Source organism: Anomaloglossus baeobatrachus, chromosome 1, assembly GCF_048569485.1.
Source record: "Anomaloglossus baeobatrachus isolate aAnoBae1 chromosome 1, aAnoBae1.hap1, whole genome shotgun sequence".
Classification (NCBI taxonomy): domain Eukaryota; kingdom Metazoa; phylum Chordata; class Amphibia; order Anura; family Aromobatidae; genus Anomaloglossus; species Anomaloglossus baeobatrachus.
The window spans coordinates 872,197,329-872,210,176 of NC_134353.1; the positions used below are offsets into that span (position 1 = coordinate 872,197,329).

At 47.0% G+C, this 12,848-nt stretch overlaps 1 protein-coding gene across 1 annotated transcript in view; it reads right to left on the reverse strand.

Moving 5' to 3' along the window:
- Nucleotides 1-12,848, reverse strand: part of IPO11 (importin 11) — a 643,145-nt gene that overhangs the window by 544,954 nt on the left and 85,343 nt on the right. Inside the window, exons 4-5 of the mRNA XM_075326256.1 lie at nt 748-820; nt 454-657 (exon numbers count right to left, since the gene is read on the reverse strand). Of these exons, the coding sequence (XP_075182371.1) occupies nt 454-657; nt 748-820 (277 nt within the window). The remainder of the gene's footprint in view (nt 1-453; nt 658-747; nt 821-12,848) is intronic.

Genomic DNA, 12,848 nt, shown 5'->3' on the forward strand with positions numbered 1-12,848 from the left:
GCGCTGCTCCCTGCTCTGTGCACATTTAGCTGCAGCACACATCGGGTTAATTAACCTGATGTGTGCTGTAACTAGGAGACTGGGGGCTGGTCACTGGTTGCTGGTGAGCTCACCAGCAACTCGTGTAGCCACGCTCCAGCGATCCCTGCCAGGTCAGGTTGCTGGTGGGATCGCTGGAGCGTCGCAGTGTGACAGCTCATCAGCAACCTCCTAGCAACTTACCAGCGATCCCTATCGTTGTTGGGATCGCTGGTAAGTTGCTTAGTGTGACTGGACCTTTAGTTTGTATTTTCTTATCTCAGTCCCTCTGTCAGTGAAAAGAATAGTCTGAGGACAGATGAGAAGCCATGTATAGATTTTAACACTCATTATACCTGAGAAGTGACACTGATCTAACACTTTAACTCAACAAGTAAGACAATTACCTGTCGGAGTGGCACTGCGTATACTTACATCCTGGAATAGTTTCCTGTCTGCAGCGAGTCTTTTGGAAGACAAGGTCTTGGTCACATGATAAAAGGTGAGGAGCGCGCGGTGCTGTCTCAGATCATCCTGCACCTTTACTGATTCAATCAGGGTGGGGATCAGCTCAGGCCATTGCTTCGGACAGTCTAGTCGTGCCACCTTAGCAATCAGGACAGCGATCTGGGTGGCAATCTAGAAAACAGACAATGCAAAACATGGAAAATCCTATTCCATCGGGATCCAATGCGCGATATATTCCTCAGCATCGCAGCACGCACTAACCTGATTTACTGGCTCATTGAAGTTGGTAATGAGTCCTACGCGTAATGTCGATTTCTCAGCTTCTGAAAGCGCACTGTTAGAGGAAAAAACAAAACGCAAAATTGAGTTACAGCACAAGAGAGCGATGCAGAGTTATGCCAAAAATGCATATTATATATACTGTATATACACACTGAACAAACAAACACAACATTTTTCATGAGCTGAACCATGTGTAGTACTGAGAGGGTTAATAGGGCAGACAAGAACCAGGTTTCAGAGCAGCTAAAAAGATGGGTAGGACTGGCTGCTCACATATTCCCACCCCGGGGCATGGTATGATTGACATAGGAAAGTCCAGGTGGGATCACTAGGTGTCTGTGTATGGAGGTGTGCAGAGCTCCAGCTCCAGTGTTGTTTTTCCTTGCTAAGGAATGAGAGCTCGACAATAACCTGTAGAGGGTGATCCCGCAGGTGGTAGGATTACTCGCTTTGCATTTTCACTTTGTGAAGGAAAATCCTAATTTTGGGTGTTGTTATCCTGAATGGTTAAAGTTCGGTATTCATACACAGACTTTACCAAAAAAAGTGTTAGAGTTCAGAGTTCGGGTGCTTTACATATGCAAACCACTGGAGTGAGCATCGCTGTGCTCGGGTACGCTCGGTGCCCAGCTCAGTGCGAGCCACTTGCAGTGTCTGAATGGCTCCCACTGGGGGTAAAAATCAGCGGTTTTGGATATAGTGTGAACAAAAAAAAAAAATTCACGCCCTCCTTCCCCCATAAGTGTTTCGTTGAAGGCAGAGAGCTGAACTGCCCAATCAGTGACTTGCATTGGGGTTAAGGTCAACTCCGAGTCCCAAACTGAACCTTATCTAAAGTCCGGCTGAACCCGAAATGCAAAAGGTCGCTCATTTCTACTGATGAAGTGTAAATAAACCAGTTTGTCTGTTTTACTGAAACCACTCCCTGTGCCTGCCTCAAACCGCAACTGAGTGATACCGCATACCTTCAATAGGAAGATAGATATACACTGAACAAACATAGAAATGCTAAATTTTTGGTTTTGTTCCCATTTTTCATGAGCTGAACTCAAAGATCTAAGACTTTTTTTTACGTACACAAAAGACCTTTTTATCTTAAATATCGTTCACAATTTTGTCTAAATCTGGAGTCACACTTGCATGTGACTCCCGCAAGGATCTCACTGCATCGCGTGGACCGGCCACCCTGTCTCCTGACAGAAGTGGGTCAGCTGCATAGAAATATATGAAGCAGAAATGCTCCTGTCAGGTGATCCGGCGGCCGGTCCGGTCCTCGCGGGAGTCACATAAAAATGTCAGTCCAGCTTTAGTGAGAACCTCTCCTTTGACGAGATAATCCATCCACCTAACAGCTTTGGTATATATAGATGCGGATTAGACAGCATGATTATTGCACAGGTGTGCTTTAGGCTGGCCACAATAAAAGGTCACTCTAAAGGCTGCTTTACACACAACAATATCGCTAACAATCTCGTTAGCGATGTGACACACCAGACCGTAGATACAATTTGACGAGATCGCACATAGGTCATTTTGTGACCGGTGCTACAAAAACGACCTGTGTGCGATCTCGGCAAATCGTATCTATGATCTGGCATGTCACATCGCTAACAAGATCGCTAGCAATATCCTTGTGTGTAACGCAGCCTTAAGGCTATGTGCGCACTGGGCATTTTTCGCAGTGTTTTTTGGGTGCGTTTTTGGACTCAAAACTGCATGACTTTGCTTCCCCAGCAAAGTCTGACTTTTCATTTTTGCTGTCCGCACACAAGTTTTGTTTTTTTCTTAGACGCGTTTTTGAGCTTTAAAAAAAAAAAAAAAAAAAAAAAAAATGGACATGTCAATTCTTTCCTGCATTTTACTGCGTTTTTCACCCATGCATTGCATTGGAAAAATGCACTAAAACGCAGTGATCAAAAACGCAGCAAAGCGCACAAAAACGAGATGCGTGTTTACCGATGCGTTTTTGTGCGCTATTTGCGGACAAAAATGCAGCGTTTTGGAGAAAAGCAAAAATGTGTGCACACTGAGTAAATTTGGTTTCAGAAATTTCTGCACCAAATCGGCATCTCCCGGCTGAAAAAAAAATGTGTTTCTATTGAGTGTCTTTTGCCGCATTTTTTAGGCATTTGGACTGGAAAAACGGAAGTAAAAGCGCTGAAAGAAATGACAGGCTGCAGTTTTTTTTCGGTTGCAAATCTGCAAGGGAAAAAAAGCAGAATGTGCACAAAACTTCAGAATTCTCATTGACTTTGCTGGAATAAGGATTTGCATGCAGTTTTGTGACAAAACTGCACTCAAAAAGTACTGTGTGCACATAGCCAAAAATATGCAGTATTACAGTATTGGGGAGGTCCGGTGCTGAGGGTAAGTAAGAGAATATTCCTTACTGAACTACATTTCCAGTCAACATTGTCATTAATGGGTTAGTCTCAAGTAGAGTTGAGCGCGGTTCGTGGTTCGTGGTTCTCCAGTTCGCGGCTCGAGTGATTTTGGGGCATGTTCTAGATCGAACTAGAACTCGAGCTTTTTGCAAAAGCTCGGTAGTTCTAGAAACGTTCGAGAACGGTTCTAGCAGCCAAAAAACAGCTAAATCATAGCTTGGTTTCTGCTGTAATAGTGTAAGTCACTCTGTGAATCAAACTATTATCACATTTCAGTGTATAGTGTGCGTGAACAGCGCCTTCAGATCACTGCTGTTTCTATAATGGCGATCGCCATTTTTTTTTTTTTTTTTTCTTGTCTTCCTTCCCTAAGCGCGCGCGTCTTGTGGGGCGGGCCAGCATGTCAGCCAATCCCAGACACACACACAGCTAAGTGGACTTTGAGCCAGAGAAGCAACGGCATGTGTGATAGGATCTGCATGTCACATGTCCCTGCATTATAAAACCGGACATTTTCTTCACGGACGCCATTATCTGCCTTCTGCGTCTTTGGTGTCAGACATCAGTGTCGCAGCTCCGTCCTCCTGAGTCCTATAGCCGATACAGCTGTATGCGCTGCATACACAGCGTTAGACAGCTTAGGGAGAGCACATTATAGCAGTCCTTTTAAGGGCTCCAACCGGCAGGGTCAGAGAGCCATAGGTGACAGGTCCTGCAAACAGCAACAGCGTCTGTGTAGCCCAGGTCAGGGATTTCCTACCTGCATTTCACCATTAGGAGGGAATAGAAAGGCAGTCTTCCATTCCTCTACCCAGAGCCCCACAATCCTGCCACTGTACCCTCTTGTCCTCTGCACACTCCAACTGATAACTAAGCCATTATACTAGCAAACACTCAGTGTACCTAGTGGCATCCTATACGTGGCTATTGGACTTTGCTATAGTCCCACTAGTGCAAAGACATTTGCAGAGCGCGTCTGCCTGCATTGCACACTACAACTCATTCTAACCAAGCCATTATACTAGCAAACACTCAGTGTACCTAGTGGCATCCTATACGTGGCTATTGGACTTTGCTATAGTCCCACTAGTGCAAAGACATTTGCAGAGCGCGTCTGCCTGCGTTGCACACTACAACTCATTCTAACCAAGCCATTATACTAGCAAACACTCAGTGTACCTAGTGGCATCCTATACGTGGCTATTGGACTTTGCTATAGTCCCACTAGTGCAAAGACATTTGCAGAGCGCGTCTGCCTGCGTTGCACACTACAACTCATTCTAACCAAGCCATTATACTAGCAAACACTCAGTGTACCTAGTGGCATCCTATACGTGGCTATTGGACTTTGCTATAGTCCCACTAGTGCAAAGACATTTGCAGAGCGCGTCTGCCTGCGTTGCACACTACAACTCATTCTAACCAAGCCATTATACTAGCAAACACTCAGTGTACCTAGTGGCATCCTATACGTGGCTATTGGACTTTGCTATAGTCCCACTAGTGCAAAGACATTTGCAGAGCGCGTCTGCCTGCGTTGCACACTACAACTCATTCTAACCAAGCCATTATACTAGCAAACACTCAGTGTACCTAGTGGCATCCTATACGTGGCTATTGGACTTTGCTATAGTCCCACTAGTGCAAAGACATTTGCAGAGCGCGTCTGCCTGCGTTGCACACTACAACTCATTCTAACCAAGCCATTATACTAGCAAACACTCAGTGTACCTAGTGGCATCCTATACGTGGCTATTGGACTTTGCTATAGTCCCACTAGTGCAAAGACATTTGCAGAGCGCGTCTGCCTGCGTTGCACACTACAACTCATTCTAACCAAGCCATTATACTAGCAAACACTCAGTGTACCTAGTGGCATCCTATACGTGGCTATTGGACTTTGCTATAGTCCCACTAGTGCAAAGACATTTGCAGAGCGCGTCTGCCTGCGTTGCACACTACAACTCATTCTAACCAAGCCATTATACTAGCAAACACTCAGTGTACCTAGTGGCATCCTATACGTGGCTATTGGACTTTGCTATAGTCCCACTAGTGCAAAGACATTTGCAGAGCGCGTCTGCCTGCGTTGCACACTACAACTCATTCTAACCAAGCCATTATACTAGCAAACACTCAGTGTACCTAGTGGCATCCTATACGTGGCTATTGGACTTTGCTATAGTCCCACTAGTGCAAAGACATTTGCAGAGCGCGTCTGCCTGCGTTGCACACTACAACTCATTCTAACCAAGCCATTATACTAGCAAACACTCAGTGTACCTAGTGGCATCCTATACGTGGCTATTGGACTTTGCTATAGTCCCACTAGTGCAAAGACATTTGCAGAGCGCGTCTGCCTGCGTTGCACACTACAACTCATTCTAACCAAGCCATTATACTAGCAAACACTCAGTGTACCTAGTGGCATCCTATACGTGGCTATTGGACTTTGCTATAGTCCCACTAGTGCAAAGACATTTGCAGAGCGCGTCTGCCTGCGTTGCACACTACAACTCATTCTAACCAAGCCATTATACTAGCAAACACTCAGTGTACCTAGTGGCATCCTATACGTGGCTATTGGACTTTGCTATAGTCCCACTAGTGCAAAGACATTTGCAGAGCGCGTCTGCCTGCGTTGCACACTACAACTCATTCTAACCAAGCCATTATACTAGCAAACACTCAGTGTACCTAGTGGCATCCTATACGTGGCTATTGGACTTTGCTATAGTCCCACTAGTGCAAAGACATTTGCAGAGCGCGTCTGCCTGCGTTGCACACTACAACTCATTCTAACCAAGCCATTATACTAGCAAACACTCAGTGTACCTAGTGGCATCCTATACGTGGCTATTGGACTTTGCTATAGTCCCACTAGTGCAAAGACATTTGCAGAGCGCGTCTGCCTGCGTTGCACACTACAACTCATTCTAACCAAGCCATTATACTAGCAAACACTCAGTGTACCTAGTGGCATCCTATACGTGGCTATTGGACTTTGCTATAGTCCCACTAGTGCAAAGACATTTGCAGAGCGCGTCTGCCTGCGTTGCACACTACAACTCATTCTAACCAAGCCATTATACTAGCAAACACTCAGTGTACCTAGTGGCATCCTATACGTGGCTATTGGACTTTGCTATAGTCCCACTAGTGCAAAGACATTTGCAGAGCGCGTCTGCCTGCGTTGCACACTACAACTCATTCTAACCAAGCCATTATACTAGCAAACACTCAGTGTACCTAGTGGCATCCTATACGTGGCTATTGGACTTTGCTATAGTCCCACTAGTGCAAAGACATTTGCAGAGCGCGTCTGCCTGCGTTGCACACTACAACTCATTCTAACCAAGCCATTATACTAGCAAACACTCAGTGTACCTAGTGGCATCCTATACGTGGCTATTGGACTTTGCTATAGTCCCACTAGTGCAAAGACATTTGCAGAGCGCGTCTGCCTGCGTTGCACACTACAACTCATTCTAACCAAGCCATTATACTAGCAAACACTCAGTGTACCTAGTGGCATCCTATACGTGGCTATTGGACTTTGCTATAGTCCCACTAGTGCAAAGACATTTGCAGAGCGCGTCTGCCTGCGTTGCACACTACAACTCATTCTAACCAAGCCATTATACTAGCAAACACTCAGTGTACCTAGTGGCATCCTATACGTGGCTATTGGACTTTGCTATAGTCCCACTAGTGCAAAGACATTTGCAGAGCGCGTCTGCCTGCGTTGCACACTACAACTCATTCTAACCAAGCCATTATACTAGCAAACACTCAGTGTACCTAGTGGCATCCTATACGTGGCTATTGGACTTTGCTATAGTCCCACTAGTGCAAAGACATTTGCAGAGCGCGTCTGCCTGCGTTGCACACTACAACTCATTCTAACCAAGCCATTATACTAGCAAACACTCAGTGTACCTAGTGGCATCCTATACGTGGCTATTGGACTTTGCTATAGTCCCACTAGTGCAAAGACATTTGCAGAGCGCGTCTGCCTGCGTTGCACACTACAACTCATTCTAACCAAGCCATTATACTAGCAAACACTCAGTGTACCTAGTGGCATCCTATACGTGGCTATTGGACTTTGCTATAGTCCCACTAGTGCAAAGACATTTGCAGAGCGCGTCTGCCTGCGTTGCACACTACAACTCATTCTAACCAAGCCATTATACTAGCAAACACTCAGTGTACCTAGTGGCATCCTATACGTGGCTATTGGACTTTGCTATAGTCCCACTAGTGCAAAGACATTTGCAGAGCGCGTCTGCCTGCGTTGCACACTACAACTCATTCTAACCAAGCCATTATACTAGCAAACACTCAGTGTACCTAGTGGCATCCTATACGTGGCTATTGGACTTTGCTATAGTCCCACTAGTGCAAAGACATTTGCAGAGCGCGTCTGCCTGCGTTGCACACTACAACTCATTCTAACCAAGCCATTATACTAGCAAACACTCAGTGTACCTAGTGGCATCCTATACGTGGCTATTGGACTTTGCTATAGTCCCACTAGTGCAAAGACATTTGCAGAGCGCGTCTGCCTGCGTTGCACACTACAACTCATTCTAACCAAGCCATTATACTAGCAAACACTCAGTGTACCTAGTGGCATCCTATACGTGGCTATTGGACTTTGCTATAGTCCCACTAGTGCAAAGACATTTGCAGAGCGCGTCTGCCTGCGTTGCACACTACAACTCATTCTAACCAAGCCATTATACTAGCAAACACTCAGTGTACCTAGTGGCATCCTATACGTGGCTATTGGACTTTGCTATAGTCCCACTAGTGCAAAGACATTTGCAGAGCGCGTCTGCCTGCGTTGCACACTACAACTCATTCTAACCAAGCCATTATACTAGCAAACACTCAGTGTACCTAGTGGCATCCTATACGTGGCTATTGGACTTTGCTATAGTCCCACTAGTGCAAAGACATTTGCAGAGCGCGTCTGCCTGCGTTGCACACTACAACTCATTCTAACCAAGCCATTATACTAGCAAACACTCAGTGTACCTAGTGGCATCCTATACGTGGCTATTGGACTTTGCTATAGTCCCACTAGTGCAAAGACATTTGCAGAGCGCGTCTGCCTGCGTTGCACACTACAACTCATTCTAACCAAGCCATTATACTAGCAAACACTCAGTGTACCTAGTGGCATCCTATACGTGGCTATTGGACTTTGCTATAGTCCCACTAGTGCAAAGACATTTGCAGAGCGCGTCTGCCTGCGTTGCACACTACAACTCATTCTAACCAAGCCATTATACTAGCAAACACTCAGTGTACCTAGTGGCATCCTATACGTGGCTATTGGACTTTGCTATAGTCCCACTAGTGCAAAGACATTTGCAGAGCGCGTCTGCCTGCGTTGCACACTACAACTCATTCTAACCAAGCCATTATACTAGCAAACACTCAGTGTACCTAGTGGCATCCTATACGTGGCTATTGGACTTTGCTATAGTCCCACTAGTGCAAAGACATTTGCAGAGCGCGTCTGCCTGCGTTGCACACTACAACTCATTCTAACCAAGCCATTATACTAGCAAACACTCAGTGTACCTAGTGGCATCCTATACGTGGCTATTGGACTTTGCTATAGTCCCACTAGTGCAAAGACATTTGCAGAGCGCGTCTGCCTGCGTTGCACACTACAACTCATTCTAACCAAGCCATTATACTAGCAAACACTCAGTGTACCTAGTGGCATCCTATACGTGGCTATTGGACTTTGCTATAGTCCCACTAGTGCAAAGACATTTGCAGAGCGCGTCTGCCTGCGTTGCACACTACAACTCATTCTAACCAAGCCATTATACTAGCAAACACTCAGTGTACCTAGTGGCATCCTATACGTGGCTATTGGACTTTGCTATAGTCCCACTAGTGCAAAGACATTTGCAGAGCGCGTCTGCCTGCGTTGCACACTACAACTCATTCTAACCAAGCCATTATACTAGCAAACACTCAGTGTACCTAGTGGCATCCTATACGTGGCTATTGGACTTTGCTATAGTCCCACTAGTGCAAAGACATTTGCAGAGCGCGTCTGCCTGCGTTGCACACTACAACTCATTCTAACCAAGCCATTATACTAGCAAACACTCAGTGTACCTAGTGGCATCCTATACGTGGCTATTGGACTTTGCTATAGTCCCACTAGTGCAAAGACATTTGCAGAGCGCGTCTGCCTGCGTTGCACACTACAACTCATTCTAACCAAGCCATTATACTAGCAAACACTCAGTGTACCTAGTGGCATCCTATACGTGGCTATTGGACTTTGCTATAGTCCCACTAGTGCAAAGACATTTGCAGCACGTCTGCCTGCGTTGCACACTCCAACTAATTATAACTAAGTTGCATTGTCAGGGATATTTATTCTTTATTATTCTGCTGTTAATAAAGCTAGACCACCACTGCAATCTTCACCACCTCTCAATTTTTACTACCACATTTTCAGTCCACAATCTTGTCGCAATCAACATGAGTGGCAAAATGACAGATGCTGGTGGAAAGGGGAAGAGGCGTGGTGGAAAAGGCAAAAAAGGTTTTGTCCGTGGGGAAGGTGGCAAAGCTCCATTATCATCTGCTGAAGATAGACCATCTACCAGCAAAAGTAAGATGTCTACTACTTACCGTGGACAATCCGATGTGCTCCCTTTGTTACGGACACGAACAACAGGAACAAAGGTAGATGATGGGCAAAAAAGGAAAATGCTTGAATGGATCTCAAGTGGTCCAACAAGTGCCCTCTCTGCCACTTCAAGTACCGCATCCAAAAAACACCAGTCCTCTGAGTTGTCATCCCAATCAAACTTGCTTTCTCCCAGCTCTGAAGTCTCCATCAGCCCTGCACAGTATGGTGGAACTGAGATGGCTGAGTCTGCAGAGCTGTTCAGTCACACTATAGCCTGGGAATCAGAGGTCTGCTCCCAAGCTACAGTGAGTACAGAACAGGAAATGGTCTGCAGTGATGCCCAGAACCTTTGTGACTCAGATTCAGGCCGTGAGGACCAAGTTTCTGAGCATAATGTTGACCCTTTGTCACAAACTGTAACACCTGTGGTTATAGACAATGAGGAACATACTGATGAAGATGAGACGCAGATACCCGATTGGGATGACAACTTAAATATTCGGTCAGGGCAAGAAGAGGCTCGGTCTGAGGGGGAGGGGAGTGCAAACACAACAATTGATGATGACGTTCTAGATCCCACCTACTGTCAACCCCCAGTCAGGCACTCGAGGAGGTCAACAGAGGCGGTGGAGGAGGATGCAACCGACGACGAAGTTACCTTGCGCCTTCCTGGACAGAGTCGGAGCACTGGTAGCACGTCTACAACTGCATCCTCAGCCACCACTCTGCCTATGAGCATTATTCGGGGTGGATCAACAGGTCGCATGGCCTCTAAGCCTTGCCTAGCCTGGTCCTTTTTTCACATCGAAAAAGATCGCCCAACTCATGTGATATGTAACATTTGTCATGATTCTGTTAGTAGAGGTCAAAACCTCAGCAGTTTGACAACTTCTTCCATGAATCGTCACATGACTAAATATCATAAGTCCCGGTGGGAAGCTCACCGTGCTGCAATGCGGCCTAGTGGAGCGAACCATCCACCGCCCGCCCCTTCCACTGCATCCGCGCGCTCTTCATCTTCTAGGACTGTGGGGACAGCTGCCACACCTGTTTTTCCACGCAAAACTTCCACCACTGTAACCGCAACAGGCAGTTTGCTTGTAAGGTCGTCAGTTGGTTTGGAAGGGGAAACAAGTGAGTGTGTACAGCTCTCTCAGACATCGATAGCACCAACGTTGGATGAAGGCAACATCATGTCTCCGCCTGCACTTTCCTCACAAACCTGCATTTTTCAAGGGACACCCTACTCAACACCGTCTACACACAGCAGCCAGATCTCTGTCCCTCAGATGTGGTCAAATAAAAGGCCACTTCCTCCGACCCATGACAAAGCTAAGAGGTTGACTCTATCCCTCTGTAAGCTGTTGGCTACCGAAATGCTGCCTTTCCGCCTAGTGGACACACAGGATTTTAGAGACCTTATGTCTGTCGCTGTGCCCCAGTACCAGATGCCTAGTCGCCACTACTTCTCTAAGAAAGGTGTGCCCGCGCTACACCAGCATGTCGCACACAACATCACCGCTTCCTTGAGAAACTCTGTGTGTGAACGGGTGCATTTCACCACCGATACTTGGACCAGTAAGCATGGACAGGGACGTTACATGTCGCTGACTGGGCACTGGGTAACTATGGTGATAGATGGTGAAGGGTCTGCTGCACAAGTCTTGCCGTCCCCACGACTTGTGTGTCAATCCTCTGTCTGTCCAAGTTCCGCCACTGCTTCTGCATCCTCCACCTCATCTGGGTCCTCCACCTCCGCCCCAAGCCTGCCTGGTCAGGCCACCAGCGTTCTCACTGCGCAGAAGGAATCACGCACCCCTCATTACTATGCTGGCAGCAGAGCGCAACGGCATCAGGCGGTCTTTAGCTTGACATGTCTTGGTAATAAGAGTCACACAGCTGAGGAGTTGTGGTCAGCTTTGCGGTCCGAGTTTAATAAATGGTTGTCTCCACTCAAACTGCAGCCTGGTAAGGCCGTGTGCGACAATGCTGCAAACCTGGGTGCGGCACTTCGCCTGGGCAAGGTGACACACGTACCTTGTATGGCTCACGTGTTGAACCTTGTCGTGCAGCAATTTTTAACACACTATCCCGGCCTAGATGGCCTTCTGAACAGGGCACGAAAACTGTCAGCTCACTTCCGCCGTTCAAGCGCCGCAGCAGAGCGACTTGCATCGCTCCAGAAGTCTTTCGGCCTGCCGGTTCATCGCCTGAAATGCGATGTGGCGACACGCTGGAATTCAACTCTCCACATGTTACAGCGACTGTGGCAGCACCGCAGAGCCCTGGTGCAATACGTCATGACGTATAGCCTGGGCCAACGAGATGCAGAGGTGGGGCAGATCACCCTGATGGAGTGGTCTCAGATCAAGGACCTATGCACCCTTCTGCACAGTTTCGACATGGCGACGAATATGTTTAGCTCTGACAATGCCATTATCAGCATGACGATTCCAGTCATTTACATGCTGGAGCACACGCTAAACACTATTCGGAGTCAGGGGGTGGGACAACATGAAGGGGAGGAACTACAGGAGGATTCATATGCGCAAGGGACAACAACATCACGAAGGTCCAGACGTTCATCATCACCAACGCAGCAGGCATGGGACCATGGGGGACAGGGATCGACAAGGGCGCATAGTAGCAGGCGAAATGTTGAGCAAGGTGCAGGAGAACATGAAGAAATGGAGGACGAACTGTCCATGGACATGGAAGACTCAGCGGATGAGGGAGACCTTGGTCAAATTTCAGTTGAAAGAGGTTGGGGTCAGATGTCAGAGGAAGAAAGAACGGGTAGCACCTCTATGCCACAAACACAGCATGGACTTGGTCCGCATGGCTGCGCAAGACACATGAGTGCCTTTTTGTTGCACTACCTCCAACATGACAGTCGTATTGTCAAAATTAGAAGTGATGATGACTACTGGATTGCCACACTATTAGATCCCCGGTACAAGTCCAAATTTTGTGACATAATTCCAGCCATAGAAAGGGACGCACGTATGCAGGAGTATCAGCAG